The sequence below is a fragment of the Taudactylus pleione genome, unplaced genomic scaffold, assembly GCF_031769625.1.
Source record: "Taudactylus pleione unplaced genomic scaffold, aTauple2 ptg000097l, whole genome shotgun sequence".
NCBI lineage: Eukaryota > Metazoa > Chordata > Amphibia > Anura > Myobatrachidae > Taudactylus > Taudactylus pleione.
This window is the reverse complement of record NW_028284499.1, coordinates 709797-731893: the sequence shown is the minus strand read 5'-3', so window position 1 is coordinate 731893 and position 22097 is coordinate 709797. Positions and strand designations below refer to the sequence as shown.

Below are 22097 nucleotides of genomic sequence, written 5' to 3'. Positions count from 1 at the left end.
GAAGGCTGGACCTTAATTTTGGGGCACAGGGCAGGGAAAGCTGGCTGGACTGGGAGGGGCAGGGAAGGCTAGGTACACTAGGGGGAGGCACAGGGCAGGGAGGGCTGGACTGGGGAGGGGGAAAGGGCAGGAAAGACTGGCTGGATTAGGGGGGCACAGGGCAGGGAAGACTGGCTGGATTAGGTGGGCACAGGGCAGGGAAGGCTGGCTGGTTTAGGGTGAGCACAGGACAGGGAAGGCTGGCTGGACTAGGGCAGCACAGGACAGGGAAGGCTGGCTGGACTAGGGGAGCACGGGGCAGGGAAGGCTGGCTGGAATAGAGGGTTAGGGCAGGGAAGGCTTGCTGCACTAGGTGGAGGGGCACAGCGCAGGGACTCCTACCTTGTTTCTTCAGCGGGCCTGGGAGACAGCAGTCCAGATATAAAACGGTAGCCGCTGGCGTTATTTGAAATATGACGCTGACCGCGAGCCAATCACAGCTCGCGGACCGGCAGCCAATCAGGAGCGGCCGCAATGATTGTCTGTCGAGCTGTAATGTCTTGCAGCTGGCACCATATTTCAAATACCGCTGGCGGCGCTGTGTCTCCCTCCCCGGCTGCTGATTTATATATTCTGTACTGCTGTCAGAACTGCCTCCATTATAGTGGGGGCTTCCTCCCCTACCTTCCCACTCTACCATTTTGGTACCATTTCAGTGAAGCAGAAACAGGGTTACACTGCATATACATAGGACCCCTTGTCTGCACAGAAGGGCAGAGTAGGGGTTGTGGGATTGTGGACTGAATCGCTGGGCTCAGGCTCCAAACTTTTCTTTGAGGTGCAGTGAGGTAGTGCTCCAAGGTGGTTCCAATAAAATGTATTGCAGTGACAGTTAGATTCGGTTGACCCACATACTGTACATATGTTACACATCTTTGATGTAGACAGATAATTCTGCTGTGCTGGACTAGAAAGACACAGAACAATTTCTTAATATGAACACTTTAATAGTACAACCATATGTGTATAGTATGTCAAAATGTCTGTAAACATTACAAAACACTTCACAAAATAATACATGAAGGAAAATAAGAGAAAATATAAGTTTACAATCAATATGATTTTATGTTAAATAAATATCTGTGTGCAAGATGGCAGACTGGAGAATTCATATAATGGCTGGCCATGAATTGGTGAAAGGATGTTAGTAGTGAGGCTCAAATTCAGCAGCACCTTGTTATAGTGATACTGTTATGTTCGGACTGTTCTGTGGGATAAGCAAACAAGATGGCTGCAGGTACAAGAAATGTATTCATAATCTATCAGTATCTGAAAACGGAAAGGATCAATATTTTTTTACTTTTTTAAAGTTCTTTATTTGAAATTACTTTTTTTTATAATATCAACACAAATCACATTTTCATGATTTAATAATTCAGATGGCTATGGCAAGAATAACAATGAGATGGATGGAGCTCCAGCTCCAGGCCACATAAAAATAAGCCCATCATCATAAGCATTAAAAATGTTCTCCAGTTTTCTTACAAAATGATGCAATTATTTATTTTATGTATTTAGGGAGACATTTGTGCTGGCAGTGTATTGGGTGTACACACCCACATGGCGCCGGCCACACCCACACAGCACTGGTCTCAGTATAGCACCTTGAACAGTTTCAGACCCATGCCCATGTGGTCTGTAAGCCGGCCCTGCTGCTGGCAATCTAGTAAATCAAACAGATAAGTCTTCATTATCCACCAAAACTGTTAACAGAAAATTATAAAGATATTAAAGGTCACTGAGGAGTTCTAAAGGTCTGTGTCTCTAAAATGATATGAGGTCTACAGAAATCCTCACATTTTATCAGAGCCGTAACCGGACTTTTGAGTGCCCTGTGCCAGAGAGAGCATTGGCGTCCCCCCCCCCTATTTTTTAAATAGGGACATAAGATAGTGCACCTGAAAAAGGGCCATGGCTTCATGGGGAAGGGCCAGGGAAGAGATAGGGGTACTCCTAGGAAATTTCTGTTGGCACTTTGCGATGCATGATGAGAGTATTTGGCATGTCTTGAAACGCTCTGCGAGGGGACCGAGGTCGACGGACAGCATTGACAGCATTGGTATAAGTACTGAAGCTTTCCACATTGCACATTTGGCATTGAGCCTTATTAGCCACAGCAGGCTTTGATCATGGCTTTTGTCCAAAGGACATTATGAATATTCTTTTTGCACTGAACAGAAGTGAATATCGCTTGCACCAAAAATATAGTTTTGATGTGGATGGAGATTGCAGGATGTTTTATTAATTTATACATCTGAGCATTATGTTGGTGTTATGGACATCTCAAGCTGTTTTCTGTGTGCTACAAGAAATTCTAACATGGATATTTAAAGAGCCATTGACACCATTAAGCCTGAATAATATCTGTGGGAGATCAATGTATATGCACAAAAAAAGAAGTACAGGTGCTCAACTCCAAATTAACTGATTATATATAAATAAATACATTTTTGCAATGAATAGAGGTTTTTAGCATAATCTTGGCCAAGGTTATGGGCCTACCCACCGCATCCGGGTAACCTCGGTCGGGTAGGTAGGCTTAGCTGGGCCGGTTTGGGGGTGTCCTGCGCTCTGGATTTGAATCCTAGTATGTTAGGGACCTACCCGACAGAGGTTACCCGGATTGGATGGGTAGGCCCATAACCTTGGCCAAGATTATGCTAAAAACCTCTATTCATTGCAAAAATTTACTTATTTATATATAATCAGTTAATTTGGAGTTGAGCACCTGTACTTCTTTTTTGTGCATATATCAATTGTCTCCACAGGTAGCAACTCCAATTATATATATATATGATCAAGGTGTGCAGTCTGAGGCCCATTTCCCATAGGAGATCAATGTATGCCAGTTTTTGAAGAAACTTGACTGATTTACTGGGTGTTATATCACCAATAAATGCAAATTATAAAGCCAAGTTGGTGTTTTGTTTGGAGAGTGCCCGCTATCCAATTGTCTTTAATTAATCCCCTTGGACAGTTGTCAAGGTGGATTATTGTGGATGCACCCCGCATGTTGATAATTGAAGGCTGAGTGCAAGTATACACAGTATATATATATATCTCCAAAAAACAAACGGCACTAGGACACTAGAACAATAGCTTGTATTGTAAAAAGATCAACAGTTTCGGAGCTGCCGCCCCGTCGTCAGGACCATACTAACTGTTGATCTTTCTACAATACAAGCTATTGTTCTTTACATCAGTGCCGTTTGTTTATTGGAGGTGTATGATATTGGATTCTGGCACAGGATCAAGTTGTTACAGCGTTGTTCAGAGTGCCAGCAGAACTGTGGATATAGATAGATGTATGTATGTATGTATGTCTGTATATATATAAATATATATATATATATATACACATACATACATACATACAGGGGCGCCGAGAGGGGGGGGGAGCGGGTACAGATTACCGGGGCCCAGTCTTCCTGCGGGGGCCCGGGTCTGGCACCGCTCCCCGTGCCTCACAGCAGCCCAGCACACAGCGTGTGCTGAGCTGCAGTGGAGACTGCTCGTGGTTGCAGAGCAGCAGCCACAGCAGTCTCCTATGCCTGTGGGGGGAGCGATCACACTGATCCCGCCCCCCCTGGCTTTGAGCAGGGCTGAGGGGGCCCAGAGCGCCCCCCTCCCCAACGCAAAGCTGCAAATCGTTTTTTTTTTTTCAGGAAGGGGGCGTGGCTACACCTCCAGCTATTAGGCCAAGCCCCCTATTACCCGGGCCCGCCACTGCTCTCAGCGGGCCTGCATACATACACACACACATATACACACACACATATATATTTGGATGATGGACAGTCAGTTCGGCATTACACACACAGTGACATAGACACGCAAACAGACACACACACACACTGACACAGACACACTCTAACCTGGACAGACACTCACAAAGACTACACACAGACACACACACACCTCTTTCACAAAAAAAAACAGAAGCACAGGCAAACAAGTACAGTACAGCATCAGTTTTTAAATAACACCCTCACTGGCAAACTCCCCCCCCCCCCCCCCGCGCTGGCAGTAAACCCCCTGCCGGCGGCTCCTCCCCCACTGGACACCCCCCACATAACTTCACCTACGGCTCCAGGTCCAGGAGAAAGCGCCGGGAATACAGTCACCTGGCGGCAGCTCGACCTGGCCTTCTTGAAATCAATGCCCTATCAGAACTTCCTAGGAGGAGCTGTGTGCTGCCGCAGTCAGCCAGCCCAGCTCCAGCCGCAGCCACAGTTGCCTGAACTCTGGCAGCTCCTTTTAATAAAAATAAAATAAGATGTTGTTTAACTGCACGGCGATGGAGGGACGGCCAGGGGGGGTTTGTAGGTACTCAGAAACCCCCCCTGCATGCGCGTATGGAGAATATACAAACTCCACAAAGTTAGGGCTGTAGTGCAGTCTTCTGAATAGTAATAATTACAGTAACTTTTGGAAGAAGATACTTTTTCTAGGTTAGTTATTTTGTTGTACAATAATTTTATCTTTTGGTGCCAAATGCTATAAGATAATTATGTGTCTATTACTATTGATCCTGACAGCCCAGGTACAACAGTATTGGAAGCCTTGGAAATAATATAGTGCAGTTTACAAAATAAAAGCAAACTGATTGGTTGGTGTAGGTCACAGTACCTTTTATTATCTGTGCACCAATTTCAGAAATGTTTTTCAGTATATTTTAGCAAATTAGGTGCTTAACCCAGTCTACAGATGCAACTTAATGTTAGAGGGACCATCTTTGTGGAATGTTTCTAGGAGGTTCAAATGGTCTATTTAGAAACTAAAATCCATGCAGTTTATCAGATACACCCTCAGGAACCTGATCAATAAGGCACTCGTTTTATACCCCATTCTAGGGGACCATCAGTGTCTATATGCACATTTAACTCTTAAAAAATATACACGGAGGTGGGGTTTTTTCTAAATAATAATTTGCAGATTAGGAGATAAAATCCAAACTTTAAGCCAAATTAAATCAAAGTTAATTTAGTGATTGTTTGTGGTTTCTTAGTTGTGTGTGTTTAGGAACATCATTAATACCTTAGAAATATGTTAGAACTAAAGAGCTAGTTAACTTTTAACTCCATAAAAGTACCTCTGAAAATGTTGTTGGACTAGTCAGTTCTGGTTCCTGGTGGGAAAGAGATTGCCGAGGAGTGGTCACGCTTATGATTTTACAGTATAGGAACCATGCCAAGGACAGAAAGTGAAGAGCACCCTCCTGAAGAGATATTGTGAAATGTGGAGAAGGTCAGGTTTATACGTCTATTGCTTATCTGCTTATATAGCGACACTGCAAAACATTTTACATAGGCAATCTCTGGCTGCCCATATGCTGTGGGTCGCAGTATATACTCCATTATCTGGTAATAGACTGAAAAGAAAGACTCTATTGTAGAGGGTTTACATAAAACAGATAGGCAACCTGTGTTGGCTCCAGCTGTTGCTGGACTAGGGTCCCTGGCTCCGATTTACATGATTGAGCTAAAACATAACTTTTGAACCACTGTCAGAAGGTCATTTGTTTGTACCCTCGGCACTATAATATTTCAATCTAAATCAGTCCCTAAGCCCCTGATTAGTGAGTCAGTTTCAGGATTGCAGGTTAGACATAGGAACGTCTTTTCTACCAACTCTCTTTAAGAAACTCTGTAACCTTAAACCTTCTCTATTCCAACACCCATCAGTAACCCTACATGCAAAAAGAACATTGATTTGTTCTGATCATTGTGCTACACTTAGTCAATAACCCCTATATAGTTATGAGCACAATTACCAATCATATCTATACAATACAACTTCATAGTTATCATTCAGTTCACATATAAAATGTTACAATCACAGCATTAATAAGGTTTATATTTTCAATACTTGTCTATCAACCAGGGGTGTACTTAAGCCTTTTGGTCCTACCCCTTTGCCAGGCCTTCCCTGAACTCTCCATTGATTGCATGTCTACATCTAAGTTGGTTCTGAATCTACTTTGTCCTCTGAATAGTTGTATCTGTCTGGATCTGGAATTGGCATAGGATTCCCAGCCGGTGACTCAGGTGGTGAGGCGGATAAGGTTCCTTCATAAAGATCCGATATGCCATCTGCTCTGATGATATATGATGGAGCATCATCATGGTATTCTGCTTTTTTCTTTCCATACCTTGCATAGCCGATTATGATCAACATAGCTACAACGTCAAATACCAGTTCGGCCAGTTCTGCCACCGAAAGCACTGAAGACCCAAACCAAAAACTCCACTGGTTTCCCATTATAGAAAGAAGGTCATGAATCTGTAACGTTAGAATGGTACATAGATTTTTTTTTTTTTAACAGCAACAAAAATTTGTCTTTGCAGATACTTTGGATTACATTTTGATGAGCCTTGGTTATCCAGCTATTCCCATAAAAGAAAAAAAACTTAACTTTTTAAAAAATTAAATAAAGTAAAGCATATGGTTATTTTATATTAATAGGAAGTTCAGTGTTACGTCCCATACCTCTAACCAGATTTAGCATTAGGCCCATATAGGCCACAAATTCATTTGTCATAAATACATCTGTTCACCACTGGGCAGGCAGCTGGATCAATCCCAGCATCTACTAGGGTTCAGCAGTTAATATACAAAACCAATTGTCATCGTCATCATTATCAATCATAGTTTATAAAGTGCCAGAGATTTCATAATGCCGTACAATCAACAAATTGCAAATAGAACAACACACAAATGGGTAAGGGGCAAGAGAAACCATATAATCAGAAATAATTAAAACACAATGAGATAAGAGAAAAAGAAACCACATAAGAAGACACAACTTGAACAAGAAAACCTTTCCAAGAGGACGACTAGACAGGAAGTAGAGAGGGCCATTGTCAGGAGAGCTACGATTAAAGAGGGATGGGGAAGCAAACAGAGATAAGGGTGCAGAGGCAGGAGGGGAAGGGGCAGGTGGAATGAGGGAAAGGGAAATTTAGGATCGGGTGAGGAAGGAAACAAACATTATAGGGGTTGAGGAAAAGGAATGGAAGTGGCAGGTGTGATATGGAGAATATTGGAACAGGAAATAATCAGATTAGAATTAATCTTACCACTGTTTCCTATATGTCTGCATAGAATAGATTAATTAAAATTAAATATAGCTCTATTATTTAATACCCCACCATTTTTTTAATACTTACATTAATTGCAGGTGTTTCAGCAAAGGTCCGTAGATTGAGTTCTTTAAAGTACACGTTGACCCTGGAAACACTGCTCCTAGAATGGGACAAGTAACCATTTTTATGATAACTCGTTAATTCTGCATTATATGGAATGGACAGAGATGGAGAGCTGTCATAGCTAAACCCACTACCCAATGATCACTTAGGATGCACCAATTCTGCAGAAAATCCTGCAAGATTTAAGCGTCCCCTGGACGTATAACGGGGGTTTCTCTATTTCCGATCATAAAAAAAATGTTTGTAGCTAATGCCATTGTAGCATATAGGCTACACACTATATTGCACAATTTACCGGGAGAGGGATCCTATGGCGAAGACCGATCTCATGCACAGTCTGGTGACTGCACATGCGCAGTAGCATGCCAGGGGCCCTGCAGCATCACATCAGCGATCACTTTACTATACACATCGCACGGACGGGCCCCTACTCCCTGTCTGGATACGCCACTGGCAGAGTCTACTGCTCTTGTGCAGAATGCCAGAAAAATGGCGCGCATGGCCCGGGGAGTGCACACGGGCACCCTCCTCTCTTAAGACGCCCCTGATCCCGGCGGAACATAATTTCTTATAGCTGCAAATAGCGGCCAAAACAAATTAGAATTATCATGGCGTAAACCCAATATTTCAGGAGTCAGGGAACTGTTATACCTTTTATCCCAAAATATATTTAGATACGCCGACATTACCCCCTTGATTTGAAGGGAAGAAAATCATATAGTAGTGCCCCCATATAATGCCCCTGTAGTAGTGCCCTCATATAGGGCCCCTGTAGTAGAGCCCCCATATAATGCCCCTGTAGCAGTGCCCCCATATAGTGCCCCTGTATTAGTGCCCCATATAATGCCCCGGTAGCAATGCCCCCATATAATGCCCCAGTAGCAGTGCCCCCATATAATGCCCCTGTAACAGTACCCCCATATAATGCCCCTTTAGTAGTGCCCCCATATAGTGCCGCTTGTACAAAGAAAAACAAAACAAAAAATACTTACCTTAATCCCAGCTCCAGCATCCGCCGCCGTCCTGTCCGCCTGGCTGCTCCTCGGAACTATGGGAGAAACGTCAGGACGTCTCTCCCACAGTGCGCATGGGGAGAGCCGGAAGCTGGAGTTCAGAAGAGAACTCCAGCCTCCTTGTATCGCGGCACTGCAGGGAAGGAGCCGGGCGCCCGCTGGTAATAACATCTCAGCGGGCGTCCGGCTTAGAGCCTCCCTGCGGCACCGGGCTGGAGGACACTGGTGCCGCACCCGGCGCCAGTGACCTCCATTCCTGGGGGTAATGGACGGACAGCTGGGCATGCAATGATTAATATGCATGCCCGGCTGTCCGTCCATTACCCCCAGGAATTTCATTTTTACCCCATTTGGGGTAATTTACCCCTGTTCCCCGACCATTGCAATATTTGATTAATATGCCTTTAGAGATCACACAACATGATTTTTCAGCACATGTAAGTCTATACACTTGCATATTTATGAATGTAGTACCAAGCGGAAATGCATAACTCTCAACTCAGGGCCAGCTCCCTAGCGCCCTGTGCCAGCCAAGTGCTCTACGCGCGTCCGGAATTGGGGGCATGGCCTAATTACCATAGGCCAAGCCTCCTTACGTGACGTTATCTGAGGGGCGTTATCTGAATGGCATCCATTCAGTGCCGTGAGAGGGCTGGGGGAAGCACAGCTAGTGAGGCTCCCGTCAGCCCTCTCACGGCACTGAATGGATGCCACGAGCATGTGCACAGCTTCCATTCACACTCCGGGGTCGGTGCGGGTCCCCAACCACCCCGATTTACCCACCCGCGGGCCACTTCGGCCCACGGGTGGAAAAGCGGGACAGTGGTGTCCCGCTGAAATCGGGATGCTGGAAAAGGGTGCGCCCTCTATGGATGGCGCACTGGTTCAACCGCTCAGGTCGAACACCCCTAGAGCCGGCCCTGTCTCAACTGTTCCAATTTTGGTGGGAAAGTACTGCTTTTCAGGCACTGTCCTGCCATTCCACCTGCGGGCCACAGTCTCCCGCAGTGGGGGGATGTTGGGAGGCCCTCTCGTATCCGCTCCTGTTTAGCAGAGCAATTGGTGAATAGATTCCATGTGCATGCGTGCATCATTTTCTGTGTAAGCACTGGGCATGCCCCCAGCTTGATGAAAATGGAGGCGTGGCTTGCTGGCACAGCATTTCCTGCACTTGCACATTCCTTGCCGTAAGTGCGCTACCACTTTTTTCGGACACATGTCTTTAGTGAGCGCAAAAATGTCCCGCTATGCTTACTATACATGATGTGATGTTTGCATGATCGGTGACGTGATGCTTAAATCCCAAATACTGAAGAATTGTTAAATAGCATTTGTCGTTTGCCCTCAGTGGAGGCAGCCATTTTTGGGGCTGAAAAAGTATTTTTCTATATTTATTGTTCTTAATGATATACTTGTTACTGTACATACTGTCAATACAGGGTTTGTTTTCTTTATATTGTAAGAGTACATTTGTTTTGTAGCTTCTTTAACATAAATGTACTAGTCCAGTTGTGAAGCTGTAACATCCATCCCTTCCACAAATTGGAGACATGGGGCTTGATTCAGTAGTGCACGCAAGTTTTCACGATTATCGGGAATCTGCACAGGACCCATTCAATCTCATGTAAGCCCTTTAATGCTTTTGCCTAATTGACAGGCAGAGGCATTTAAGGGGGGGGGCGGCCTGCGCTCCTGGTAACGGGGTGTGTTAGCCCCGTTTTCTGGGAGTGGCCAGACCAGAGACTGCGTGGACCTATGCAGTCTTCTGGGCTCGCAAGCCAGCCAGCCTGAGGCCGTCCCCCATCGTGTCCATCAACCACCGATGGTCGCGATGGTGATCACAGCCTGCGACCTCAGTCGCAGTGCTGGGATCGCAAATGCAGCAGGGGGTGTCATCAATTTTAGCTTAGTTTGGTTACAGTTGACGGCTAGGGGACATCAGTTTACCACCTTGCCCCAGATGTCTTACCTGTTGCTACTGCTGTTGAAATCATGGCGACTGGACAATGTTGACATGACCCATCCCTGCATCAGAGAGTAAGAAAAATCTGTGGTTACTACTTTACTCTAATGTAATATAAAATCATAAATAAGATTTTAAATGAACATACTGCCTTAGGTAGTACTTCATTCTATATCCAGACACTACTTCAGAAGCTGTGAGGTGATTGAAGAAATTGTACCAAAATAGATATTTAAGTCTCTTTTATCTATTAATTTAAATATGGAGCATTATTATTTACTCTCTTAGACTGTTAGGGAGACTCACAAATGTAGGGTGGCTCTCCCAGACTCTCACATGCCGCTCACACCCCGAGTGAGGTGGGTGGGATTCACGTTGTATTACATCATCGTGTTCCTGCTCCACACTTTACATTGTCACGAATCATGGCTTCATACTTTATGCAATTGCACAACCCCTCCCCCATTATACTCCTCCCATCCTATCTCCCATAACTATTATTGGTAAAGACTTGGCAAACTGGATGATCAATCAGAGATCGGAGAATGATTCACCCTTCTTCTTATACCTTTTAGGAAAATATTCATCAACTACAGTATTTGAGTGCTAAAGTTTTACCATGTATTACCTTTGGGCCTTTGTGGAGTAGTTGGGATAATTACTGACTCACAGCCTGTGGTCATAACTACAAAAAAATCCTCAAAACATGCCATGCTCAGGAGTTCTTATAACTGTTTTAAAAAGTTTCATTAATGTCTCCTGAGATGTCTTAGAACTAATACTGTGACCCACATAGGGAATAAATGGACATAGACCATTTCAATGTAAATGATACTTACCTTGGACACATTTGATGGCCATTTCGCAGACCCAGCAGACAGGTAATACATTGTCTCACTGTGAAGATAAAGGAATTACAAACAGCTGTGTACAATACACTTACTAATCTAATTACTATCTTGCATTTCTTTTATAATTGGTTGTTTGACGTAATCATGCACCTTGGTCCGGATTCAGCGATGACAATTACGGACGCAGATCGAGCGATTGCCATTGCACACGCATATAAGCCGTATGCACATGTGTAGCGATTGCATTGTTATTAAGGACGCACAAAGGAATACATCGCAGAATGAGTGACAGGCTGTCAGCGTTTGTGGGTGGTGACGGGGGAGTGGTTGGAGAAATGCAGGTGTGCCTGTCTGTATGAACGCCGCTTTATGGGTGTGCATAAATTAGCCACTGCGATTGCATATGCAGCAGTGTCTGCGGCTGGTTAGACCTGGTGTAAATGCTGTGTGACTGGTCAATGTGCACCGATGGTACCAATGTTTACGCAGAAGAGCGACATTGGACGGATATGAGAAAGCAGCATGCTGAGCATTGGCAGCCATTAGCATATTTTCGCAGCTGTGTTCCATGTGAAATTGCAGCTGCGATCGCATTAGCGTCCACTGCTACATCAGGCCCTTTGTCCAATAATGTCTCAGCTAAATTCACAATAGATGTATTTCCAGCTTTCAGCACCCGTGTCCTCTACCTCTATAGTTAGAATGTCTTGTGTGTGACACAATCGCCTGCTCTCCAGGAAAGTCTGGTAGACACTCAAATTTTGGGGACCTGTCCCAGGATCTGGGGAAAGCAGACAGACTCTTCCGCTTTGAATGGTGGCACCTTCCAGTGGGGGCAGGGGCATGCTGGCGCAATCACAACATACATGTTGCCCTTGGGACTTTTCTTCTCCAGGTTCTTCCACAAAGGAGTCCCACTAAAGTTGGCAACTACAGATGTGTCCAAGCTCATCTTTGCCGCCGCTGTGACTTGCCGCGGCACATATGCCGCAAGTCACGTTCCCACGAATGGGCGCATGCATCTAGTTCACTCCCACGATCCATAGGATCGCATGGTGCGAATGCTACTGAGGCCTGGCGTACAGTGGCATATGTGTGTGCGGCAAATCACATGGCGCGATGACGTTTTCCGCACAAGCGGTAAAGAAGAGCGTGGACACATCTGTTTGGTGTGTTGATATATTTGCTCATTACAGGTAATTAACACATACATTCACAATGTAACTCTTAAGGTGCGTACACACACAACGATTTTTTTAACGATTTAACTATAACGACGTCATTATCGTTCAAAAAATCGTTCAGTGTAAAACGATAAACGATGAACAATTATCGCTCATGCGCGTTCACGTTTGTCGATTGTAGTTCAGTCAGACTGGCCAACTGAACGATTTTCAATAGAAGTTGCAACATTTTTCCTTCAACACACAGAAAATCGTTTATTATGTAAAGTAAAACCAACTACTTTGTAAAACGATTTTCGTTCACTTTTTCAAGGGAAAAACTGAACGAAAATCGTTCAACAAAAATCGTTCATTACTTACATCGCTGTATGTACACACACACACGATTATTTGAACGATTATCGATAACAATATGGTACAAAATCGTACAGTTTCTGAGTTATAACGATGAACGATTATCGTTCATGCGCGTTCCCGTTTGTAGTTTGTAGTTCATTCTGACTGACCAACTGAATGATTTTCATTAAGGGAAGTTACAAAAATTGCAGTTCAAAAAATCGTTCATTACACTTTAAAAAATCTGACCGATAATCTGACAAAAAATCGTTCATAAAATCGTTGGTAACAAAATCGTTGTGTGTATATGCACCATTACTCACCTGCACTGCTTTTTGCACTTGGTAAAACAGACGAGCCTGTGATCTAACAGTTTATCATACAGTCTATAGAAGCAGTGTCCTAAAATAAAGAGAGATTTAAGTAAGATCATAAGAACCAGAGATCTGGAACTACTGAGGGTGATATGCAAACTTCAGCGTAACCATGGGCCTGATTCAGATGTGCATGCAAATACCATCGCAGCCGCCGTCTCTGACGGATCGCTATTGCTAAAATATGCTAATAACTCACTTGCCGTCCGGTGCTTAGAGACGCCCACTGAAAGCATCTCACATCCGCCGCTCACACAAAATCAGAATCATTGAACTCAGGGCCTAATTCAGACCCGCTCGCGAGCACTGAGCGCTCGCAAGCGGGTCGATGGTGCCCAAGTGCGCATGCGCACGACGGAGACGGCACCGTCGTGCGCATGTGCGAGACCCGAATAACGATGGCCAAGCCGTTGTTATGGGTCTCGCACCAAAGGGGGCGTGCTGTCGATGGTGATTGACAACACGCCCCCTTTGGTGGGCGTGGCTGCCCAGACTGAGGCGTTCCCATGGGAACGCCTACCGTCTGGGTCCAGCCCCACTGACATCACTAGTGATGTCAGTCCAGATCTGAATCAGGCCCCATATGCATAAGCAAACATATTGGATAGGCAGATATATCAAGTTGGAAAGATGATATGAACAGACTGGCTAAGTAATTAACTCTCTTAATTTGGCAATGCCCTCAGTAGTAGTGCCCCTTATGCAGTGACCCCAGTAGTGCTCCTTATACAATGCCCCCAGTAGTAGTGCCCCTTACACACAAAGCTATACTTACCCGAATCCCTGCTCCTGTCCCACTCAGCACTATTGGAGAGACGTCATGACGTCTCTCCCTTCACTCACTGCGGGAGCTGGAAGGCGGAGCAATAAGAATCTGTCTGACTCTTATTGGCTGCTAAAACAAACACACCGCCGCCAGGTAGCACACTCACTGTCAGTGAATGTCCTACCCGTCACCAGTGTGTTGGTTTTGCTGTATAGTGCCTCGGTATGCACTGAGGGCCTGATTCAGAGCCGCTCGTAAGCGGCCGCTAGTTCGTTCCGAGTGATGTTTGCCCAACTGCGCATGCGCACGGATCGTAATACGCATGCGCGAACCAGTCAGTGTGGCCGAAAATCATTTGTCGCTAAATAGCGAATGCCTGCTATTTTGAGTGACATGAGGAGGCGTATGTGGGTGGTAACATGGGAAGGTGCTTGAAAACGGGGAGTGGAGATCCGAACGCAGGTGTGCTTAAAGGTCAAAACAGGCGTTTTATGGGTGTGCATAATTAATACAGCAGCGTCATTGACCACGTCACTGGGTTATTTTATAGTCAGAACTGCTCGCAAGATTGCGGTAGGAAAAACCAACCACAAGAATAGCGAGCAGTTCATACGCTGGTCGATGTACTCGATTAATCTAATAAATAGCGGACATGACGTAGGATGCGAGCGGCCAGGGGGCGTAGTTATCCAAAAAACAACCGCAAGTTTTGTTCGCTCCTTCAGAACTAGAGGCGTGAACAGACCGCAAAGAGCGAACGGTTCATTTGAATAACCACACCTTTTTTCCAAACGAACGACCGCAAATAGCGTCTGGCTCTGAATGAGGTCCTGAGCCCACACTTTCCCCCACATCAATAACTAACCCTAGCACTAGACAATTAAATAAAGTGTCGTTGAAAATTCTGTATATCTGTTTGTTTGTTTATTTATTTACTTATATTTTTTCATAAAATGGGCAGGGGCCTTAGTGATCTTTGTCCACTTTACCGTGACCACTGGGCTGGCAAAGTTTTCATTCCCAGTCCCCAAAGTGTTAGAATAGTTTTAGCACTTTTCTGCATGGAACTTGTAGGCTCTAGGAGGGGGCCACAGACTTTTTTTTGCGTACCCTTGTAGAAGCACCGCCGCTGCGCTGACTAGGTGGTCTCCCTGTTGCAATGAAACCCGGCTGGCTGTGGGGCTGGTTGATGTTTTCTCTTTTTTTTGGAGGAGGAGTAGGGATGGTCAGCATGCATTCCAGTTATAATGTAGTTATTTATGCCACTGTACATTCAGAATGGTGAAACAATAATCAAACTGAAAGACTGTGGGCCTGATTCAGACCCACTCGCAAGCGGCTGTCCGCTCGCAAGTGGGTTGATGTTGTGCACTGCGCATGCGCACGACGGCGGGAGCTCCGTCGTGCGCATGCGCCAGACGCGACGAGCGAAGGACTTTCCTTTGCTCGTTGTGTCTGATCAAAGGGGACGTGCTGTCGATGTTGATTGACAGCACGCCCCCTTTGGTGGGCGTGCCTCCCTGATGGGGGCGTTCCCAAGGGAACGCCTACCGTCAGAAGCCGGCCCACTGACATCACTAGTGATGTCAGTGGGAGTGATTTTGGCTCTGATAGAGCCAAAATCACTCCGGGCCTTGCGGTTGAAAACCTCAACCGCAGGCTCCGGCTCGCAGTGGCGATGGTCGCGATGTTCAAGACCATCGCGGCCATCAAACTGCACGCTCGTATAGGCTGTGGGTGGTGACCCACAGCTATACGAGCGTCCAGGAGGACGCTCCATAATTATGGAGGGTGGCCCTCATTCAGAGCGTGCGCTCTGCTCAGAGCATACGGCTCTGAATGAGGGCCAGTGTTTCCTGAACTCAGCACCTCTGTAGAATTGCTTATTCTGCTACCAAACTCGCTTTGAACAAATTGTTGCCACAATTGTGTTAATCCCTAGAACATGGTAAAGATTGCTGTTGGGGAGCTATAAGGTTTCTGCAGGCAGTGGAGGTCCAGTAGGATGTGGGGGCAGGGTTTGTAATACTGCCTGGTAAGGCCATTATATTATTATGTACTTCTCAGTTGATCGCTCTGCCAGTAAAGTGTATTAGTTTCAATTTCATGTCAACAATTTGCATTTCAGTGTCTCATGCTAAATTGTTCTGCTCCTTACCCCATCCAGGGTGCTTATTATAGTCACAATACTCCATTCCAGGAAGCAAAGGGTAAAAGTAATAGCCACAGCCACACAGTTCTATCATTTTGTGTTGAAAACAGGACTGTAGACAGGCCTAAAAAAACAAGATAAAAGCAATATATACAAAGCTATATTCAGACTTATTACCTTAATCTTAATTTTCATAAGTGTAGTGGAAAAATTGAATATTTGCATTGTGGTCTTATCTGGTCCATCTTTAAATGATGCATGCAATAAAGATAATTGTATATGTGTCTTCTGTTGTTTTATTTTATTGTGTCACTACAATTGTCTGTGACTCACAGTGTCAGTGGCTTCTCATATTTCCAAAATGCAGTGCAGGTGGGGCAAGGTTAGCCTACAGTCACATCATAACCCTGTGTGCAATTTTTTGCAATAAACTGCACCTCGTCTCATCCATAGCAACTTTACAAGCATCAGAGCAGCGTAACATCTCCCCGTGACATCCTCACAAACCTATCAAATGAACTGTTGCATTAGATAGTGTTGAAGAGATAACATCTGCAGAGAAGGCAACACAAAGTGGGAGGGACAAGGCCAGACCGTCCAAATGCTTTATAGCAGTGTCAGAACAGCTAAACTGAACATAACATTCCCCAGGAGGTCAGACTAAAACTTACACGTATCATGTTTGTGTCAGCTAATAGGTATGTTTGGGCCTAAAACATTTCATGGAGACCACTTAATACAGAGCTGGCCCTAGGCATAGACAAACTAGGGCTTTTGGAATGCCTAGGGGCAGTGGCAGTTTGGTGCAGGCACTGCTGGGGCACCTGCTGCCAGCTGGGTAGAGACTCTGGCAGCTGCTACTGCCGCTGTGCAGCTTCCACAATTGGAGCTCATCTGACAGCTCCGATCGGCCATGGTAGCAGCAAACAGTGAGCGGGCAGCAGCAGAACAGCCGGTGGCAGTTTGTGGGGGCCGGGCACATGGAAAGGCCGCTAGTGGTTAGCACCAGGCCGTCTCTGGGCAAGGGCAGGGGCTCATTCATGACTATAAGTAAATGGTCGCGGGAGGGCTGCTGCACCATGGGCCTTTGCGGAGCTCGGAGTAGTGAATCACACCTCACGGTTCTGGGCTCCGCCTCAAGCAATTATCATACATAGCTGCGGCCTGCCTGCCTGCCTGAGACCTGAAAAGCAGGTCCGCCGCCTGAGGCTTGCTGTACCTTGAGTCGGACAGCTCTCCTGGTAGAGTAAGTTTGGAGCTGGGAGAGGGCTAGTGTGCTGTGGTGCTCACTGCTGGGAGCGGGGTGCTCTGCTAGGTGGGGGGTGGTGGGTGAGGGTGGGTGCTGACACTGTGCTGGGATAGGGAGGTGCTGTGCTGGGTGAGGGCATCTTCCGTTAGGCCACACCCCTTTTCAGAATCCCACGGGGAGGGGGGCACCACCCAAAATCTTGCCTAAGGCACTAATTTGGCTAGGGCCGGCTCTGACTTGATAAGCGTACCCATGTTGTAGGGGCAGCCATGTTGAAAGCATATGACAGGCTGCAGAGGTCACCAAAGATATTTAACTATAAGGTTTGGCAGCACAGAGAGCTGGCACTGAGCACAAAATGTGTGTCCATAGGCTGCCTGGGTTTATGCTGATTTATCAAGAGAGTGATCTGATTCTGAAGCTGTTGAGGCTACCTATGCATAGCACACAGGATTAGATTGATTACATGTGTTACAGTGCTATATGGTGTTACTTTACTGACCATGTGGAGTTGACTCTTAGGTTAATGGAGATAGTGGAGCTCATTCAGACCGGCTTGCAAGATGCAGGCGCTCGCTGGCAAAAAGGGGCCAGATATTCAAATTCCACGCTCGCACTGTGTGGCGTAAGGACGCCCTCTGTGTCTTACCAAGCTACTGCACTGACCGCTCGCTAGTGTATAAAGACACCCCCTTTCACCTCGCAACACACGTCATCTCCTGGAATTGTTGGATTAATCGGTAACATCGAGAGCCATCGGAGCTGCTCGCAGCCCTTGAAGTAGCCCTACCCCGCCGCAAGCACAGGGATCAGTGCTGGCTGAAATACATGCAGGTGACGGGTACAATGACACCATTTTACTAATTATGCACGGCCTTTAAACAGCGTTTTGTTGGCCTGACACGCCTGCGTCCGCAAAACCACTCCCCCGTTTACAAGCACCTTCCCCTATAACCACCCAAAAACGGCACTGTCACTCAAAATAGCTCTCCGGCTTTGTGCTACGAGCAGACGATTCCCCATCGCAATGACTTGCTTATACATGCGCACTGCGAATTATACGCATGCGCACTGAGCAACAATCGCCCGGCAGCGAGTGATCGCGCATTAGTGAACGAGTCTGAACCAGGTCCAGTGCCCCTTACATATTATTGGGGGAAACTGAATTACGTGACTGGTTAGGTCTGCCAGCTGTCAGACTATACATAATATATGTATGCATACCAGCCATATATATATATATATTCAGTCCTTTGCTCTTTTGTCTATCTATACATTAATTGTGTCAACTATTCAACCAAACCATAGCTAGAAGATTATGTATTTCTCTTTAATAAACTAGAAATACCCTTACAATACTTCTTCATTTCCATTTTCCTAGTCCTTCCCTCTTGCTCCATGGCTGTCCATTCTGGAACAGTTATACAGTAATAAATTAGCTCTACATTCACCTTTGTCTACAGTTTCCTGAGAGAATGTGAAATCTTGTTAATTGCCTCGGCCCCAGTAGCTACAGAAGAGCACTTTTTAGCATGAGTCTGGGAGCTTAAATAAGTAAGATTGTTTTTGCACTCCCTGTAGACGTACTAGTTTAGTACTGACCAAGTGGTCTCTCTGTTATTCTGAAAACCAGCCCCGGCTGTTTGAACAGTAGCCAACACTCCGGAAAACCTTTGACATGGATCTTGAACTCACCTGTAGTGTGTAAGATGAATTGTACAGGGGCATGAGGTCTAAATCACTTCCATCTTCTGTACAGTCACTGTATGGTTCTCTCAAGCGGTTCACCTGATCCTGGAATTAAAGTAAAAGTGATTGATTCTAAATTGTAGACAATTACATTGCAGTATGTGCACTAATGCAAAAAATAAAATAGATCACTTTGACTTTCACACATGTAATGCAATAAAAGCGCATCGCTTACTAAGAGAATACTGTAGCCAGGCTTACTAAGAGAATACTGTAGCCAGTGGGCTTTCACGCCCCGTTGAAAGCCCAGCCGGGCCCGGGATAAAGGGAGAGTGGCCTTATCGCAGATGTATGACCACACCCCCTTAGAAAAAAAAACTTTTTTCAGTGCCATGCACTGGGGAGGGGGGTGCTGTGAGCTCCTCAGCCCAACGCAGAACCAGGGGGGGGGGGGGGTGTGATCGCTCCCCCCACACTGCAGTGCAGCCTAGCACATGCTGCTGTGTACTGGGCTGCCGGTGAGTTAAGAGTGAGGGGGGGCGGCAGCAGATCCATGGCCCCTCCAACAAGGGTGTGGGTAATTAGTACCCCCCCCCTCTCGACGCCCCTGTATCCAGGCAGTGTAAAGTTACATAAAATATTTCCAAAAAAAGCTATTTACCCAGAGTTTTTTTCTGTGAAAAAGATGCAGGTACTCAGAAAAAATTTATTGGTACTCACATGCAGTAACACGTTGATACAACATTTATAGTAGCTTCAACCGTCTGGATAAGTGTGTAGATACTTATTTTATTGGTATATTAAATAATTTCACTGATTTCTTCCTGTTTCTGTAACGTTATAAATAATAACTAACTAGTATAAAGAATAAAATAAAGTACTGGATTCCAGTGGTCGGGATTCCGGCAGCTGGGATTCCAGCGGTCTGATTCCAGCAGTTGGGATTCTGGTGCCAGGATTCTGACAGGTGTCGGCATTCTGACTGCCAGAATCCCAGCGGTCGGGATATTGACCGCATCCCCTGGTTAGAGCTTACAGACTTCATCATAGAGAAGATCATATGTTCTATAAAATAGGATTTAGAACTGAATGCAGTTATATAATAGTGGCTGTCAAAACCATGATATATATGAAAATAATTAAAGGCAGACAATATAATTTATCACTGACCTGCCTAATACCTATTGATATCTCAGTGCCTGGCCATATGTAAAATCCTTCATGCTCCACCAGAGGGGGCTGGTTAGGGTTGTGAATCAGGACCATAGCGGCTGCTGTTGTAGACAAAACTGGCATATTATTCTTTTGGTCTGTTGAAATCGTCAAGCTTAGTCCTAAAAAATGAGATACAGTTAGGAGTTAGCAAATGGTGTTAAAGTGTTTTCTACTTAATAAAAGAAAAAGTCTCTGTTTATATAAAACAATAAAACGTTGTCAGAGCTGACATACATTTTGGGAAGTTATAAGTCATTGAGGATTAATATATGAAGATTTTGTGATTTATGTGTTTCCATTCCAACTCCAACAGTTCACAACAAAAATTGAAGAAGTATAACATGCTTATTTCTATAACTGTATATTTATTAAACAAACAAAAAAAGAGTACAAAATAATAAAATGTAAAGGACAACAAATAGGAGGGGGGACTTGTGAAGCTGAGAGGGAGGATGTGTGCTGCCATTTTATAGTAAAGGGCTAACCACCCCCTCCATGAGCTATGCACACACCCTGGCTGGGTTAGTCATAAGTCCTTTGTAGGTGAGAGAGATGTATTCTATTTTACATCCTCAAAATGGAGAACATGATGTGTAGAACATCCTCTGCCCGAAAAGGTGCACAGATTTCAGTCAGATTGTAACCCGACATGTTGTTTATAATGTCTGTAGAAATTGTATTTTTATTTTTCATGGTGATTGGAATAATTACCGTTCTGCTTTCCAGGCTTCACTGTAGTCTCAAGGCTACTGTTATCTGGGTTAGCTTTTATAGTAAAGCAGGTTCCATAAGTTGGGTGATGGAAATGTGTGTAATTTCTGTTGGGAAAAAAAAACATTATTATAGAAGTTAAATAAATCTTACATATACAGTGCATCCGGAAAGTATTCACAGCGCTTCACTTTTTCCACATTTTGTTATGTTACAGCCTTATTCCAAAATGGAATAAATTAAATTTTGTCCTCAATATGCTACACACAATACCCCATAATGACAACGTGTAAAAAGTTTGAGATTTTTGCAAATTTAATAAAAAAAAAAAAAAACTAAGAAATCACATGTACATAAGTATTCACAGCCTTTGCCATGAAGCTCAAAATGAGCTCAGATGCATCCTGTTTCCACTCATCATCCTTGAGATGTTCCTACAGCTTAATTGGAGTCTACCTGTGGCAAATTCAGCTGTTTGGACATAATTTTGAAAGGCATACACCTCTCAATATAAAGGTCCCACACTTGAAAGTGCATGTCAGAGCACAAACCAAGCATGAAGTCCAAGGAATTGTCTGTAGACCTCCGAGACAGGATTGTCTCGAGGCACAAATCTGGGGAAGAGTACAGGAATATATCTGCTGCTTTGAAGGTCCCAATGAGCACAGTGGCCTCTATCATCCATAAATGGAAGAAGTTCGGAACCACCAGGACTCTTCCTAGAGTTGGCCGGCCGTGCAATCTGAGTGATCGTGGGAGAAGGGCCCTGGTCAAGGAGGTGACCAAGAACCTGATTGTCAGAGCTACAGCATTCCTCTGTGGAGAGAGGAGAACCTCCCAGAAGAACAACCATCTCTGCCGCAATCCACCAATCAGGCCTGTATGGTAGAGTGGCCAGATGGAAGCCACTCCTTAGTAAAAAGCACATGACAGCCCGCCTGGAGTTTGCCAAAATGCTCCTGAAGGACTCTCAGACCATGAGAAACAAAATTTCCTGGTCTGATGAGACAAAGATTGAACTTTTTGGCGTCAATGCCAGGAGGAAATGTTATGTTTGGAGGAAACCAGGCACCGCTCATCACCAGGCCAATACCATCCCTACAGTGACGCATGGTGGTGGCAGCATCATGCTGTGGGGATGTTTTTCAGCAGCAGGAACTGGGAGACTAGTCAGGATAGAGGGAAAGATGAATGCAGCAATGTACAGAGACATCCTGGATGAAAACCTGCTCCAGAGCGCTCTTAACCTCAGGCTGGAGCGACGGTTCATCTTTCAGCAGGACAACGACCCTAAGCACACAGCTAAGATATCAAAGGAGTGGCTTCAGGACAACTCTGTGAATGTCC

The 22097-nt window shown here is 45.1% G+C and overlaps 1 protein-coding gene across 1 annotated transcript in view; it reads right to left on the bottom strand.

The window, feature by feature from the left end:
• Positions 1 to 4121: 4121 nt before the first annotated feature.
• LOC148526427 (epithelial sodium channel subunit alpha-like) overlaps positions 4122 to 22097 on the bottom strand; it is a 30794-nt gene continuing 12818 nt past the window's right edge. Inside the window, exons 4-12 of the mRNA XM_088470322.1 lie at positions 20751 to 20857; positions 19995 to 20158; positions 18831 to 18929; positions 15893 to 16010; positions 12918 to 12996; positions 11063 to 11120; positions 10230 to 10285; positions 7209 to 7284; positions 4122 to 6321 (exon numbers count right to left, since the gene is read on the bottom strand). Coding sequence (XP_088326448.1) covers positions 5998 to 6321; positions 7209 to 7284; positions 10230 to 10285; positions 11063 to 11120; positions 12918 to 12996; positions 15893 to 16010; positions 18831 to 18929; positions 19995 to 20158; positions 20751 to 20857 — 1081 coding nt within the window. The 3' untranslated portion in view covers positions 4122 to 5997. The remainder of the gene's footprint in view (positions 6322 to 7208; positions 7285 to 10229; positions 10286 to 11062; positions 11121 to 12917; positions 12997 to 15892; positions 16011 to 18830; positions 18930 to 19994; positions 20159 to 20750; positions 20858 to 22097) is intronic.